The sequence below is a fragment of the Brachyistius frenatus genome, unplaced genomic scaffold (genome assembly GCF_029030835.1).
Source record: "Brachyistius frenatus isolate BFR_SWC_R1_liver_20210118 unplaced genomic scaffold, ASM2903083v1 Contig_21, whole genome shotgun sequence".
In the NCBI taxonomy this organism is placed as follows: domain Eukaryota; kingdom Metazoa; phylum Chordata; class Actinopteri; family Embiotocidae; genus Brachyistius; species Brachyistius frenatus.
Window position 1 is genome coordinate 4,130,526 of NW_027210620.1, and position 16,118 is coordinate 4,146,643.

Below are 16,118 nucleotides of genomic sequence, written 5' to 3' on the forward strand. Positions count from 1 at the left end.
TTTTTTAAATGTGTCTCACTTTCCAGAACAATTCGATTGTTCTTCATTACCCGAAACTTCGGCTCATCTGAAACTTAAGTCTTCCTCTGTCCGTTTCCCCGCTGCAGGCATACAGCTGCGAAAAGTGGAGGAGCAGCGAGAGCAAGAGGCGAAGCACGAGCGCGTCGGGAACGACGTGGCCACCATCCTGTCGCGCCGCATCGCCGTGGAGTACTCCGACTCCGAGGACGAGTCCGAGTTCGACGAAGGCGACTGGATGGAGTGACGGCGGCGAGGACGAGAAAGGAGAGAGAGCGGCGTTTGGAGGCAGAGGACAAACGTGTTCAGGTGCCCAACACCCTCCACCAACACCCCACACCTCGCCATCCGAGAAGACAAACGTGGTTACTGCCCACTTTTCCTCCGTCGAGCTTCTTCTTTTTTATTTTTTTATTTTTTGATCATATCTCTGTCTCGTCGTGCTTCGTGTTCGGTGGAAAGTCTCCACGTCGCCCTCGTCGGTCTTTCTAGTGGTCCAAGACGAGTTCTCTTTTGCATTCATTCTTTTTCCTGCACTATCACGCGACCTTGTTTCCGCTGGATTTCTTGTCGTGAAATCCTCATGTTTACCATTGTTATACATGAAAATAACTTTTTTGAAGAGCCACTTGTTTTTGTTTCTGATCTGTACGTTAATGTTTAAAAAAAAAAAAAGAAAAAGAAGGAAAAAATGGAGGCATGTTGCATCTATCTTTAGTTCTTCAACATAGTTTTTTTTTTTTTTTTGCCATCTGGTGGCTGAACATGGCATTGAGTGAATGCCGTTTCCTTTTATCGTCTTTTATTTACTTTTTACTGCTAAAACGTTTGCAGTTTTAACAGGCCAGTAGTTTCCGATACTGACCACTACGTGAACAGTTTGAACACCAGCTGGGTTGTCTTTTGTTTCCCCTCGTGTTATCAGGACTGACTTTACCACTACGAACAAGCAGAAGATTGTGTCGCCATGTCATGTGATGATTGTTGTGTGGTTGAAATGAAGACGGGGGAAGCACGCGGCTGCCTCGGCCACATGTGTGCGTATCCATCCACTTGCATCTAACCCTTCACCCCAGAGAAATGTACGCCGAGAGATTGCGCTTCTCCTGTCTGTCCAGGTTCGGCGGAGCCACTTCTGCTCATGTTGACAGAGAAACGCGAAGCCATTTATTTGAAGTATTCTCAGCTCCCCTCATTTTCTCGCGCTATTTGCTACAGAAATGGACACTGGAAGTGATTTGATGGTGTAGATGTACATCAGAATTCCTGCCTCTCTTATCGTCCCTGATAAATATTCAATGTACAGAAGTACAAACCACTCGGCATCACCGAAGGCAGCTTTCTCCCCCCCCCGCCTCCCTCAGATCTCCCTTTACTGAGTACCTGCCCACTGACGAGAAGCCTTACCTCGTTTGGTACTACAGTAGCAACTGTTCTTCAAAAGAATAAATTCTGCGCGATACTGCCTTTTGAGGCCTAAAAGAGACGGATACATTATGCCTTGTTTCGGCTCATTTCAAAGAAAATGTCTGCCATCCTTTTCTGTTTTTTGTTTTTTTCTTCTACTTGCCTTATTGTTCGTACAAACGTATCGTTGAGTTGATGAATGTATTGTGCTGTTACTACTTACTTGCCTGCGCTTGTATGGATTTGCTGTTTCTATGTTTGGGGGGTGGGGGTGGGGGGACAGGGGGACAGAAACCCTGGTTTAAAAAAAAAAGAAAATGATTAGATCAATACTGTATACCATGTAACTTATGTAACTGTTGACTGTAACAGTTTGCTTGAATTAATAAAACTCTAATGTTATGTTTCAGCTCTACATGTAATGGGTTTGTTGTTGTTGAGCTGAGTTTGTCTCTTCTGTACACAGATGACTTTGATTTGACAGCAGATGACCGTCAGGATTTTTCAGTTTGTCCAAACTGATATAACGAGCTGTTGTCAGAGTCCTTCAACTCACACCTGCAAAAGTTCAGCTTTATTCACAGCTAGCTGAATCACGTCCAAGACCTCAGGTGAACCACAAACAAAGTCCGTTTTAGATTAATTACTCCTTTTAATTATGGGTGCAATTATTTTTTACATAATTATGATATTCCATTTGTGAATTACTGAGAAATGATCATCAAAAAGTGTTCATTGCGGCTGTGTTTTTGAACCTCAGAGATCCAAAGAGTATTTGCCTGTGTGACGCGTTGCATACTGCCCATTGTTTTAGCTCCACCTACCTTCTCTGGCAGAACCACTGGTGGGTGATAGGAAAACTACATTTATTTAGATTAAATCCTTTCAGATTATTACTTTAATGCAACAAATTGGAGGAAGAGAATTAAGAAGGTCCTTTTATCTGGATAACACCATGTTAGCCTGCAGTACATAAGCCATGTTTAAGGAATGTAGCCCTGCCTGTACTTATAATTTTATTCCATAAGATTGTAGGGTGCAAATGAAAACTCATCATCATGTTGTTGTAAAATGCTCCGTTTTCTTTTTGCTCATGGTGTTGGAACTGGTGTTGGTTCTGCTTTTATTTTATAGTGTTTTATTGTGATCTTTATTTACTTAATAATCTACACGTCGACATCTAACGTCCTAATTATATCAATATTTTTGTCAATAAGCATCTAAAAATGATCTCGTATAGGTTTCACCTCAAAAAGTCAAGTTTACAGGGAATAAGTCTGTATGTCTGCAGGTTAGAAGCCCAGAATACATTTTACAGCAGACGTTCAAATTATCAACTGTCAAGTGAAGCCGACTCACTTCAGCCATGTGTAAAAAAAAAATCCAGTCTCGAAGGGAAATTTCCCAAATGACTCACATCTGGACGTGCGATGAAAAACCATCCTGTTGGAAACGGTCTCACGTGTAGAGACAGCGTGAAGAATAAAATTACAACGTTCACGTGTTATCACTGTTTCACATTCCTCTCTCTTCATCCTCATCCTCAGCTTTGGGATGTTGTGGAATAGAACTTTGTTGTGAGGAGCTCTCATTGCAGTTTGCAGCCCGTTGTTAGAGGAGGCTTATTAAAAAGTGCGAATGTTTAAGGGGGGGGCTGATGAAAAAGAGATTCAATTACCAGATACACAGTGTTATTTTTTTTTTAGGCTGCGAAGATGTCCAACCTGGGAGAGAATTGTCTTGATTTGTTTTCTTCCCAACACTAAACTGTAGTTAACACACCTGAAATTACATTTGCAATCAGCCGGTTGTACTTCAGTGTCACACTGATGAGTTTAAATCACACTGTACAATCAGTTTTACAAATCCCTATTTGAATATTGCCAATGTACAATATTCTACCTGACAGTTCCTAATAATTTACAGGTAAAAACCTAAAAGTAACACTGTGCTGCTGCGTTTATGTGTGTTTCTTTTCTTTGTAATCAGGAGCCGACAGTTTATTGGAACAACTCCCAACATTGGAAGTCATTTGTATTGGAATCCTTTTGTGAGTCATAAACTGTGCTGTCCCTCTAAAAAAATAAACAAGTTATGTACAGTGTACTCAAACACTGTTGTTAATTAACGAATGACAGTAAGTTTCCAGTACCTTTTTTCTGGCACAGACTAATACACAAAGACATATTTGCATATCATCTGTTTATTTTCAAGTAATATTAACACCGTTTTCTATTCTATCAAGGCTTTCGGATGATTGGTATTGTGCAACCAAAAAACAAGGTGATGATTACACGTGTAGAATACATCAACTCTATAAACATAGTTGCACCCAGTAATGCTAAAAAAAAATTTTTTTTTAAAAAGAGAGAAAAGGCAAAGCAGGAGCAGGAAGTATTAAAATGAGTATGTGAAGACTGCTCCAGTCAAAAAGCTTTAGTATTATACGCTGCAGTTTTGCTCACTACTGCCATCATCTACATCTTAATGCTGAAAAGTTAATGAATAAATGACTAATTGCAGTATTTTTTATTGTTACACATGCTGAACAGGAATTTCATGATTGTCTGTGTTAATTTCACACTAAGAGTCTCTACTTAAGGTTAATATGAATGAAAGAATACCAGCAACTACTGAACATAGCTAAAAGATGTTGACTAATGATAAAAATGGTAAGTTACTAAAAGAAACAATAAAAATATGACTCCTGAGTGATTAAATCCAACAGGATGTCCAGTAACTGCAGTAAGAAATTGTTATGCTGTTTAAGGCTGTGAACTTGGATGTGTCAGTGTTTTCAAGGGTCCACAGATACAATCTCTTACACTGTTCTTAGCTTTGTTCTTTCATACAGAAAGAAGCAGATTGTAGGCCGGGACCTTTACCCTTTTTGTTCGCCTCATCTTTCTCTATCTTAAATGCTCACTGTTCTGTTCACATGACTGGTAAAAGTGCCACAGCATCTGCAAAGGATTAAATCTTTCTGTGCCTCGTCACTTTACTTTGAGGGTATTATTTTTCCTTCGGGGCGGCTCCTTCTGGACTTGACGCGCCCGCGAGCCAAAACCCAGCGACTGCAGGGACTCTGTGATGAAGCGCTGGGTCGGAGAGACACACAGCATCACCAGCAGCTTGGCATCGCCGCCTGGTGGACAAGACGAAGAGGAACAAGAGGAGAGATTCAAGGCAGATGTTGAGTCAAGAGTGACAATGACATTTTATTATATGGAGTGTATATATCTTTTCTTTTTTTTTTCATTTTCTGGGCATGATTCGGTGTCAGTATCTGCGATATGTCAGCTGGATGAAAACATTGTAGGGTTCAAGGACTCTTGCGCAGGGGAAGCACATGGGAAGCGTGTGTGTCTGTTTGTGTCTCACCTATGGCATCCTGCAGCAGATGAGTGAGTTTGCTGTTCCTGTAGGGGACGTGTGGTCTCTGTTCGGCCAGAGCTCCCAGGACGTCAGACAGAGCCGACAGACTGCGGTTTATACACGACACCTCCCACAGAGCTGCACCCGAAACTCCAGACATACCTGGTACACATATGTATATGCCGTATTAAGTTAGCTGATCTGCTCAGTGAACACTAATTGGTTGAACCAAGATTTAGTGCACTCTGTAAATAATGGTTTAAAAAAAAAAGTGGGTGATTCTTAAGAACTAAATCCTTACTTAATCTTTTATCAATCATTTGATATTTCATGGTTCAGACTTATTAAGCATATTAAGACAGGTTCATTTTTCCAGTTAAAGTCTCACGTTGTGCATCTTAAAGCACTCGGGGACCAATGCTCCCATCATTCCTACAAATTCAAAGTGCATCCTTCAGTGCTGAGCTCCTACCGACACACTCGCTCCCTGCCAGGTCCACCAGCTGCAGCCTGGTCCTGAACGGAGTCTGTGAGATGCTGTGCCGGGGGGAGGGACAAGGGGAGTAGGAAGGGGAGGGGCAGGGAGAGGACGCGGAGCTCGCGTAGGGTTTGTCGGCTGCGTTGCGGGCGGCGGGGTTGGCACGGCGACAGCGTGGACTCCACCACTCCTTGTGGGTGGAGCGCTGCATGTCCATCTTGGCACTCTGTAGCTTGCGGGCTGAACGGAGCGGCGATAAATTCACAGTGAGGTGACGTGTGGGCAACAAGGGTCGTTGGTGTCAACGTGAACGTGTCTGTGAATGCATCTCACCGAGGGCCAGTGCGTTGGGGCTCTTGGAGGAAATGTTGAGGGTGACGATGAGGTGAGAGCGAGACGAGTCCGTGTGGATGAGGGTGGGACAGTGAGCCCTGAGCTTCAGGACACTGCCGATAATCTGCATCACCTCAGAGGCATTACGCACAGGCCTGTGGAACAAACCGAGAAAGCCAATTAACAAACATTTTGTTTCTTGAAGCTGCTGTCAGGATATTCTATAAACCCACGGCATATTGTCATCGTTTTCAGACACAGCGGGCAGGTAACGGTGAAAAAAAAAAAAAAAAAAGGGAACATTGTATTCCTGCCCAACACCAAACAAACTGTTGAACATAATGCAGCATGTAGCAGCTGGAGAAGTGGAGGAGACCAAAACACAGCAAAAAAAATACAAGCGAACATATTAACCATATCCACTTATCCCACTTCTGGAGAAGCAAAGATATCTCTACATATTTTCACTGCCCTCTGTAACAGTGAAAGCTCTTTATTATGTGATTTGAGCGAACTTCTTAAGTTAAGCACGATTGACTTCAAGTCGAAAAACTGTCTGCTCCTAATTCTAAAATCTTCTACTACTTAATAAAAGTCTTTCCCACAGCAGAGAATCCAAAACATCCCTCATTTTCAAAAAACCTTGTTCTGCTGCTCCTAAGTGACCAAATGAATCCGTTAATGCCGGTTTCAGGATGATGTTATTACCATTTTTTTTCTTGGGAACAGAAGAGCTCTGTATGTATACTAAAAAGCACTTTAAAAGTTGCTATGCATGGCGAATGACTTTTCAAACAGTTGTCTGTTTGCACATCAAGCAGCTACAGCGCAACATTCATTAGAAGTCGTGTGCCTTTCACCTGCACTCTTCTTTAGCTCAATTTTTCTCCACCACCATACATTTTTTTAAGAAGAATATCTGGTTCTTTAACTTATTAAAGCTCCGTAAACATCAATCTGCAGTTTAGTGCTGGGCATGCAGCGTGGAGTGTGTGGGTTGAGTTTCTTTTTTTTCTGCCTGCGGCAGCTCGAGGTGGAGTTTAGGAGAGCAGAATTTCTGTCTGTACAATCAAGAACTAAAGAAAAGCTATAAAGCTCAAACGATCTGAGGGGAACAAGTTGGGTGATCTATGTCGGTCCATCAGTAAAACAACACCCTCTTTTCACGTCACATACCATTGTTCATAAAAAAAAAATCAAATAGTGGAGCTTTAAATGAACTGCTACTGCAAACCAAAAGCCATCATTTCTTAAAAGATGTTTCATGAAACTGCTCGTGTAATTACAGAATCTCATATCGAGACCCTTCATGAAGAAGCGCAAATAAACAGCTTCACACACATTCACTGCAGCTCCGGCTGTACTCACTCGTATGTGAGGGAGGTGACCTGGATGACACCGGAGGAGGTGGTGATGACGTCCCGCCGGTGACTGGCGACGTTGCCGAGCTCATTTTTGGCAAGCAGGTCAAACACCTCGTTGTTGTAGACCTCCACCACAGACACCTCCACCGTGTGACTCTCTGCCGGCTTCTCAGAGATCAGCCTGGGTGTCACACGGGAAATGGACATACGAGGAAAACACATTATGTACAAAATTCACATTATATTTCTGATGAGTGAAACAACTGAATTAGAATTTTAAATCCAGGTCAATTGTGTTTTTTTCTCGCAGCAGGAAGACAAACCTCTTGCAGAGATTATTCATTACATTTTGGACTTTTCCCAAAAACAACAGGCCTGTTCTGTCTCACCGAAAGAGCTCAGCAGCAGCCTTGGGGATAATACCCTGCTGGGCCTCCTGCTGCATCCCTGAGTGCTCCTCCGGCGGCTGCGATCCCATCATGGTGTGTGTCTTCCCACTGCCTGTCTGCCCGTAAGCCATGATACACACATTATAACTGCAAAGGCAAGAGCGGACTCTCAGTTAATGCCGGAGCCTTAATGTCATACTGTTTGATTTGTATTTTCTTCAGTTTGTTCTTCATTTATAATCCCACATTCAGGCAGGAGAGTGATAGACACAGAGTTTAATGAATACATTTGATTTGATATAGGGATATTTTGGATCATCACCCATCCAGCAGAGATGTAAGAAGCGGCTTGACTTCCTCAAACACAGCATCCTGGGAATCTTCTGGTCCATGTACCCTGGGAGGAGCACAGCTGCCTCAGTGACTAATTGTTTAACAAATCAGAAAAACAATGCACACTGCATCATGATGTCAGTGTTTCATCTTACCTCTCAAACTCAAACATCTTATTTTGCATTGGCATCCCTGTCTTCAGGGAATTCACCATCACTGAGTCCTGAAAAAAAAAAAACAAGTCACTGATGCAGGTTCGCAGCAATAAAAAATTTTAAAAATCCATTCTAAAAGTGTAAAAACTCACATCAGTGATTGCATGGACTACTTCCTCTGACGATGCAGGCCTGATAGAGAAAAGGATCAAACTGGATTATTTCAATGTTTCAAGCACAGAACTCTCATTCTTAATTTACCACACTGAACTTTATGGTGTGGAGACATGATGCACGGTGTGTGGACCCACCCTGATCCAGAGGTGGAGGACTGGATGTGGTCAAAGTGTAGAACTGGACGCACCCTGCAGTGAACCCTGATGTTCCCTCTCAGCTCCTGCAGACAGACATCAGATTAGTTTCTCATTCATCTACTATCCACCACTGTTGAGACGAAAACTTTACTTCTAACCAAAAAAAAAAACAACCAAAAAAAAAACATGTCTCCTCACCACCAGCATGTTGTGAAGTTCTTTTCTCTTTTGCTTCTCTGCCCTGCACCTCTCCCTTTCTTCCTCCAGAGAGCGTTCCAGAGCTGCAACATGAGCCTGCAAATCTGGACACGGAGAGAAAAGGTCCAATCGATATTAAAACAAGGTGAAGAATTTTCTTTTGTGGACTGAGGTTAAATGTTTCACACAGATATTGTACAGCATGTTTAATTTTTTTTTTTCCAACAACAAATAAGAAGGTCTGATACCGGATTCTACCCTCCATTTAACCTTGGGTCAGATTTAGTGGGGAGCCAGAGCAGTCTAAAACCTGCAGCTCAAACTATCTTAAGACAAGTGAATGAAAGGCTGTCTATGGAACAATCAACGCTGAAGCCAGAGGCATCTGTTCTCTGTTGGAAATCTTTGAATTCAGGCCAAGTCTTTAATCCTAAAGTGCACGCAAACACTCTCTCTCTCTTACACACACACACACACACACACACACACACACACACACACACACACACACACACACACACACACACACACACACACACACACACACACACACACACACACACACACACACACACACACACAATGATTAAAAAGAAATTGAAATAAAAGTTATTCTCAAAAAGTGCACATAAAAGTAAGAGAAAAATCTCATGTTATTTCATTGTGGATTATTACTGCACTTTAAAACATTCATGATATTAACTTTATTTATTTGGTATGCTTTCATGATATAAGACATTTGGTATTCATATAATTCTGGGTGCTGCTGTTGTGTCCAATTCGTTTTCCAATCATTTCATTTAAAAACATGCAAACAACTTCAGGATTTGTCTCTTCGTCTGGTTTCAACACAATAATTCAATGAGATACTTGGAAATGATGCATGTCGACTTATTTCAGCAGCCTCAGCAACCGACAGTACAGCAATCACATCTCTATCATTTTAGGGATATTCAATAAGCTGGTGTAGCTAATACAAAAAAAACTTGAATAACACGTAGGCCCAATGCCAAACAAGGTGCAACATTGGAAAGAAAAAACAAATGAGTATTTCAAATTGCAGAGAGTAATTCTTAATTTCTCCTCAAGGAGCTCAGTCACGACAAGACATTTAGTTTGAAGCAGCTTTATGTGCAACGTGTGCTTCAGGTTTATCAGGGTCAAAGTCTGTGACGAAGATCACTTCCCACTAATAATCTGAGAGGTAGTGAGCAGCTGACTGGCTGGACAACACAGCACCGTCAACCTTGGACAAGCTGAGAGAGCGCGAGGGGGAGGGACTGTGATAGAGGATTAGCGGCCAGCACATAACCTGTAAGCCACTTCAGAATTACAGACAGACAGAGCGGCTGAATGAAAAAAGGTAACGAAAGTGAGTCCTTTAAATAACCTCCTACTCAGCAGCATTAACAGCTTTTGACGTCGGCGTTACTTTGAAAATAATGTCCAGTATCCTTCTTTTTTCATCATCGATTAGTGATGTTTACTGTTGATTTAAAGGATTCTTACTCAACAGTTGCGCATCAGCAGCTTGTAAATGCGCATAAATAAATAATATTGCCTGAGAGAAATATAATTGTTACACCCCCAAAATACTGTTATAGTCTGTCCCAAAGGTTCTTGAACATGAACTCTACTGTGCAGTTCAAGTGAAGTCAACACAAAATGATCTAACTTGTGCAATGACACAGTGACCTGTTGGAGCACTGATGCAATATTTGGATCCATTAGATTGCCTGAAGATGCTGTTCCTCTAATGGCCGTCGACATGTTTCAGTTCCCTGCAGCCAGGATTCACTGCGATGGCCGAATTTTGTTTTCTCTGACTCCGAACATCTGCCGACACGAAGCCTTTTCTTCAGAGACGTAACCTTCAAGGAGATTTAAAAGATCCTACATTTGTGCTCATCCTGTGGCTCCACACATTTAGGTACTTACCCTGAAACTCGTCTCCACGGTGACCATTTAGACAAGATCTGGTCTGCTCCACTTTCTCCAGCAGCTTCTTGCTCTGCTCCTCCAACTCTGTGGCGAAGCTCACATACACTGCAAACACCTCGCTCAGGTCCTGCTTCACAGCCTGCCACAAACACACAGAGGACAAATTAAGTTTATTTGTATTTATTTTATTAGGGGTTGTTGTTTTTTTGGCGTATATAGTCTGTGTGTGAGTATTTATTCATTGCTCTTTTTCATACTGTGTGCAACTTTTTGTTCTTTCTATGCTGCTGTGACGACCGAATTTCCCCACTGTGGGATCAAGTCAAAAATCTAAAATCTAAGTGCGTGGGCTGTCAACTTATTATTTTATTTTTTTACTACTTTCAGACATGCAACTCACCGTCCACACACACACACACACACACACAACTCGGCACATTTGTACCTGGACTCCAGAGAGGAGCTTGAGGACAGCTGACCGGGTGATCTTGTGTGTGCTCCTCTGGAGCTGATCGTGGCTCTCGGCCTTCGTCTCCTCTTCATGGTCCCGACGCAGTTTCCCCAAACACTGAAAAGGATGTAACATCAACGTGGTTATTCTGCTCCAGTGTTCCTCCAGACTCCTTGCTTCAGAAGCAACAGCATGGCTGGCATCTGAAATAACGTTAGCCCCAACTGTCATGTGATATATAGTAAAGAAACTGAATTTGAATACAGGACACAAGCTTTTCGAAAAGTTCATTGTTTGTCAAAAGTTGAGCAGTTAAAAACAAACAAAAACACCTTTTTTTTTCCCCCTAGTAGATGGTTTTCTTCAACGTGCCGTGCAACAGAACACATATTTTACTACATTTTTTTATTTATTTTTTAAATGTCTGATAAGGTGATCTCCAGAATCCCCTGTAACATGTCTCCCCTTGCAGCACTTACACCTACAAATTCAGTTCTCTTCACATCCAAACATATTCAAGTTGTATTCAAAACAAATGTTTCAACTCCCAGAGCAGCCACCAAGTTGTGAAAACCTGTTCAATCTAAAGTACAGCGTCTGAAACTCAAACATACATCAACACACAAACTGGCACAAAAAGTCCTTTAGAAACACTCATTCATACAGAAGCCTTCCAATGTCCTTCTGGAGGTCAATAAATAAATATAGCAACACACTCAGTGGCCGCTCTATGAGGTGCAGCTGCAAAATCAGATGTACTCCAATGCGAAGCTCGGCCATAAATTCCACCTTTTTAAAGATAATAATTTTGAGTTTTGGTCGACAATGTCAGAGAGGTATTAATTATATGTTTATTATTGAGGTTGCCATTTGCGACGGTGTTCCATGGACTCGCTTTATATTGACTGCAATAAAATATTAGAAATATTTCAATGCTGTGGGGTCCAGAACAACAACACTGCAAATATCAATGTAATAAATAAACATATAGTTGCAAAGTTTTAAGAACAACTGGACATAATAAGCTTCAGAAAAGTAGAATATGTGGTTGTGCTCTTGTACTTGATTGCTGTAAATGATATGAGTGTACATAATAAAGCAGGTAGTGTATATAATATGAAATGTCAAGATTAGAAAATAATAAGAATAAAATGGTCAGGAACAACGCTGCAGGTTTAATCCTGTATGTCACGAATGGCAGAAATTTTCTTACCTCGGCAAGTCGTAAATGAAGTATAGCATTCTCTGTCTCCAGCTCAAGTATTCGCTCCTCTTTACTCTGAAAACACAGTGAAACATATATCCCCCAAAACACATTACAAGTAGTCAGTATGTGTTGGAAAACCTCAATGGAGCTTCAAAAAACCCACAAAAGTCTCTCAACAAACTGTGATAATCTCCCATTTGGCCTTCACTAACCTCTAACAGTGACTTACCATTAATTTGTGCTCCAGCAGATGTATCTGATGTGCAAACATTTGGTCCCGGTTTATAAAAAGAGGCATTTTTTTTTAATTTTATTTTTTTACTACCACAAAAGAATCTAATAGAGAGGAAGATTGTCTGGCCTTGTCCCTCTTCTCTCTCAGCTCATCAAGTCGTGTCCTCTCAGGTCATATAATCCGATTAGTACAACTCTCTGTTCTTGCTCACTTGTCTGTGTTTGGCAGGTCTTCAGGCAGGGAGGAGGAGGAGGAGGAGGAGGAGGTGGAGGAGGGAGGCAGCTCAAGTTTGGCTCCTGCAATCCGCATTGTTTTGGTTAAAAAGACTAAACAATTCACATGTTTCAGTGGAATCACGACAGTATTTCAAAAATAAAGCAGCGGGACGTTATTTTACAGCACACAAGTGATTTTAATGACTATTTGTGTGTTTATCACGCGACACCGACAGGGGGCGGCAGAGCTCCCGAGTAGCGATGTGTCCGAAAGGAAGAAATAAACATGACGAAGAAGAAGAAGAAGAAGGAAAAAAAACAAAAAAACTTCCGCATTTTCGCAGCTTCTGTCCGCTAGACGTCCGAGTGCGCTCTCGGTCACCGGCTGAATCGCAAAATGGCCAAATTGAAAGACAAAAGACGAGAGAAAATAAGTGTCGCCACCGAGGTATGACGCTTTAAGCTGTTGTCTCGCCTTTGCTGGCGAAATAGCTGTTTTTTTTTTTTGTTTGTTTGGTTTTGACGTCCGTTACGTGTCGGAGCTCCCCAGCTTGTACACGTCATTCACTTCCTGTCCTGCTTTTGTACACGTCATTCATTCATTCATTCATTCATTCATTCATTCACTCACCTGTAAATCCTGCAGATTGACCGCCTGGAGGAGCGGAGGGCGCGTTGCCATGACAACCTGGAGAGGGCGGAGTTCAGGAAGAGGAAAGAGGAGCTCTCCGAGATGGACAGGTGAGGCTCGGCGCGTGGACGCAACTAACTGTGTGACGCGTGTGCTGAAGGGAGGTGGTGGAGTAAACACCACTTTATGTCAACGCCATGGACGGGTTATGAGAAATTGGACACCCCCGCCCCCACCGGGCACAAATATAGAAAAGGCCCCCCCCCCCCCCTCCCCAAGCCCTCCTCTATTTAAGACGGAGACAAACAAAGGTGTGCCACCATATCGTGGACAAGTGGACAGTACAAATTGATCTTGTCCACTTTATAGCAGACAATAAGTGGACAGGGTTAAATGACGAAGTCCTTCCATGATCAACGCAACCACGACTGACAGCTGACAACTTCTACTTGCAGAAATCAAACTAAACGAATGACCATCTAACTTCGTGACTCTTTCTCTCTTCTGCTCCACAGACAAGAACTGGAAGATGAAATGGCAATCATGAACGAGCGGGTGCAGAAGCTCGGTGCGTGTTACACACTCAAAATCCTGCACGGCATTTGCAAGTTTTGTTCCCACCCGACGTGACACAAACTGCTGGCTGCCACGTATTTCACCTGGTCTTCATTTTGCTTTTGATTTGTAGACAAGGAGCTGGAGATGCTGAGGGGGGAGAACCGAAGGAACATGCTGCTGTCGGTCGCCTTGCTGGCTGTCAGCGCTCTCTTCTATTATATCTTTTTCAACATTGAAGATGACTCGTGATATTAGACAGGAACTCAAAGGGACCTGCTGGTCTCAACCCTCCCGCTGTCCTCGGGTCAAATTGACCCGCAGCTTGTGTTCAACCAAGTTCTATTTTATTTTTATATTTTATATTTTATATTACAGGACGGCCGTGAGGGTTTCTTTATACAGTTGTCACCAATGTTCCCAAAAAAATATCAAAGGACGAGAGTTGTTGATGACGTACCTGAGTTCTGCCTCTAGATGGCATCATTGCGATCTCAATATCTCCTCTGGTTTAAGGACTAGTTTAAGTTAGAGAAGGCCGCTGGTTATCCCATCGTAATAACAACACACACACTGGACATCGATACACTACTGCAAGGGACACAGTACCGCCTGCAAATCTGTCCATTTTGTAACACGTAAGACATTATTATAAGATGAAAGGTTACGTGACAAATAAATCAATGTATTATTGCTGTATTTTGTACATGATTTTAAAATGGTGCTTCATCAAATGATGCCAGGCAAGTCTGTTTTTCAATGCTTATAATAAAATACATTATATGTCATTTGTGCAGCTGGATGGATGATCACATTTTATACATTGGTTTTCTGTCTAAGTGTTAGTTTTACTCTATTTTGTCATTACAGCAAAGAATGAACCTGAAGAATGTAATTGTTTTTGTATTTATACTCATGCTCACCATGGCCTGTCGTCTGTCAACAGCTTGCCAAAACTTGCTCAACCTACTCACTTATGTCTTTTATTAATAACGTGATTTAAAAAAGATTGGTATGAGAATTAAGTTCGGTTCTTAAAATTCATCTGTTATCTGGCTATTTCTGTGTGTGCATGTTTCTTTTTTTTTTTTTTTTGTAAACGTATCAGATGCTTTGTGTCCATTGTAGAAAGCGTAGTGCATTTTCAACATATTAGTGTTTTCAAAACCAGCACACAATGACACATACATTTAAAAGGAGCTCAAACCTCTGTAGGGAAATCTGTGATTCTTCCTAAAACCATTAAACCAGGCTAACAAATTATATAACAGCAGATTTAACATGTTATGAGATCAGACTATGTTGGTCTTTTATGTAACTACACAGGCACAGAAGATGAGAGGGGGGGGGGATCACTGCAATTTTTGTTTAAAACTTCATGGCTTCAGATTTTGTCAAGTTTGTCCAATAATCTGAACATATGAATAACTTTGAGTAAGATTCTACGTTTCAATGGTTTTAAACAGCAATTACAGAAAGCATTTCAGCATGCAGTCAAGTCTGGTTGTTTTAGTCTTTTTAAGGCACGAATGACAATAAAAAAAAACAGGGAAAAAAAACAACTAAACCTATTCCCATAAATAAAGTGATTTCTGATTCATTGCTTCGGGTCCACAAGGGAGATCTGTGATTGTGGTGGGAATTAAATCAAATTTATGGCAGGACAGCTCAGCAAATAGGTGTTTGTGCGTCCTCCCTCCTACACACTCTATTATCACCAACACAGACCACGTTACACCGACACACACTCAGTCTCTGGTCCCCAGATAAAACTAATTTAAATAAGCCCATTATGCAACATGTGGGTTTTAAAAGATGATTATGGTGCCAGAATAAGTTTGAGGTCGTCATCATGTTTATCATAATGTCACTCATTTAAAACCATGACGTAACAAATTCACAAAAAGAAACAAACAATACTATTTAAGTGCTCTAAAATATATAAAAAAAATATAACTAAATACTGCTCCTGCTTGCTCTTCCTGCAGAGTCAGAGACTGACCTTGTGTTTCATATTTCATGGCACAAGTGGCCTCAAGTTATGAAACATGACTTTAAAAAAAACATTGTGTAAAATAGGTCTGTCTGAGCACCAAAATGCCAGATGTCACTTTGAATTCTTTTGTTTCTGGAACAGAAGCATGTTTGAGCTCAGCCACTTCAGCGGAGGTCCGCTGTCTACACTTCGGTCACATGTCGTTATGTACGTTTTTTTGAGTGCCATTCTTTTTGGCCAGTTCACTGGAGTCAGATTATATAATAAAAGTTTATATCAGATGCTTATGAAACATTTTATATTCATGTCAGGTTTTCTACATGGCGGAAAAGCATTTTGAATGCGCTAACAATACTTTATGTACATTATTTTGCGTACCGGTTGATTTATTAAAATCCAATTTATCTAGAAAAAGTAGCACTATCACAAGATAAAATATAATGTATTGCAAGAGTCCAAGTCCATTTGAAACTTTAGAAAAGAAAACGTACAAAAGTGTAATCATCAATATGTACCTCAATAA

At 41.4% G+C, this 16,118-nt stretch overlaps 3 protein-coding genes across 5 annotated transcripts in view; 2 read left to right on the forward strand and 1 right to left on the reverse strand.

The window, feature by feature from the left end:
- The window catches only part of wasf1 (WASP family member 1), a 59,192-nt gene extending 55,630 nt beyond the window's left edge, over nucleotides 1-3,562 (forward strand). For all 3 annotated transcript variants that reach the window (XM_069696506.1, XM_069696508.1, XM_069696507.1), the window contains one exon: nucleotides 108-3,562. In XM_069696506.1, coding sequence (XP_069552607.1) covers nucleotides 108-265 — 158 coding nt within the window. In that variant the 3' untranslated portion in view covers nucleotides 266-3,562. The remainder of the gene's footprint in view (nucleotides 1-107) is intronic.
- Nucleotides 3,563-3,656: 94 nt separating this feature from the next.
- On the reverse strand, nucleotides 3,657-12,510 carry kif25 (kinesin family member 25). The gene is made up of 15 exons (XM_069696503.1): nucleotides 12,193-12,510; nucleotides 11,970-12,035; nucleotides 10,751-10,873; nucleotides 10,303-10,444; nucleotides 8,365-8,468; nucleotides 8,164-8,249; nucleotides 8,005-8,044; nucleotides 7,853-7,920; nucleotides 7,687-7,761; nucleotides 7,365-7,511; nucleotides 6,980-7,156; nucleotides 5,612-5,766; nucleotides 5,273-5,518; nucleotides 4,807-4,962; nucleotides 3,657-4,570 (listed from the first exon to the last, which is right to left on the reverse strand). Exons 1-15 carry the CDS (start codon nucleotides 12,259-12,261, stop codon nucleotides 4,419-4,421), a joined length of 1,806 nt encoding a protein of 601 aa, XP_069552604.1. The 5' UTR covers nucleotides 12,262-12,510; the 3' UTR covers nucleotides 3,657-4,418.
- Nucleotides 12,511-12,735: 225 nt separating this feature from the next.
- Nucleotides 12,736-14,118, forward strand: ccdc167 (coiled-coil domain containing 167). The gene is made up of 4 exons (XM_069696562.1): nucleotides 12,736-12,861; nucleotides 13,060-13,154; nucleotides 13,560-13,612; nucleotides 13,733-14,118. Exons 1-4 carry the CDS (start codon nucleotides 12,811-12,813, stop codon nucleotides 13,849-13,851), a joined length of 318 nt encoding a protein of 105 aa, XP_069552663.1. The 5' UTR covers nucleotides 12,736-12,810; the 3' UTR covers nucleotides 13,852-14,118.
- The last annotated feature ends 2,000 nt before the right edge of the window (nucleotides 14,119-16,118 follow it).

Excerpts from the sequence above, each read along its gene's own strand:
- kif25 (XM_069696503.1), bottom strand. The coding sequence starts at position 12,261 with ATGCCTCTTTTTATAAACCGGGACCAAATGTTTGCACATCAGATACAT. Across the intron at positions 7,512-7,686 it reads CTTACATCTCTGCTGGATGG|TTATAATGTGTGTATCATGG; the intron begins GTGATGATCCAA and ends TTGCCTTTGCAG. Across the intron at positions 4,963-5,272 it reads GGCAGGGAGCGAGTGTGTCG|GTATGTCTGGAGTTTCGGGT; the intron begins GTAGGAGCTCAG and ends TATGTGTACCAG.
- ccdc167 (XM_069696562.1), top strand. The coding sequence starts at position 12,811 with ATGGCCAAATTGAAAGACAAAAGACGAGAGAAAATAAGTGTCGCCACC. Across the intron at positions 12,862-13,059 it reads AAATAAGTGTCGCCACCGAG|ATTGACCGCCTGGAGGAGCG; the intron begins GTATGACGCTTT and ends TAAATCCTGCAG. Across the intron at positions 13,613-13,732 it reads CGAGCGGGTGCAGAAGCTCG|ACAAGGAGCTGGAGATGCTG; the intron begins GTGCGTGTTACA and ends TTTGATTTGTAG.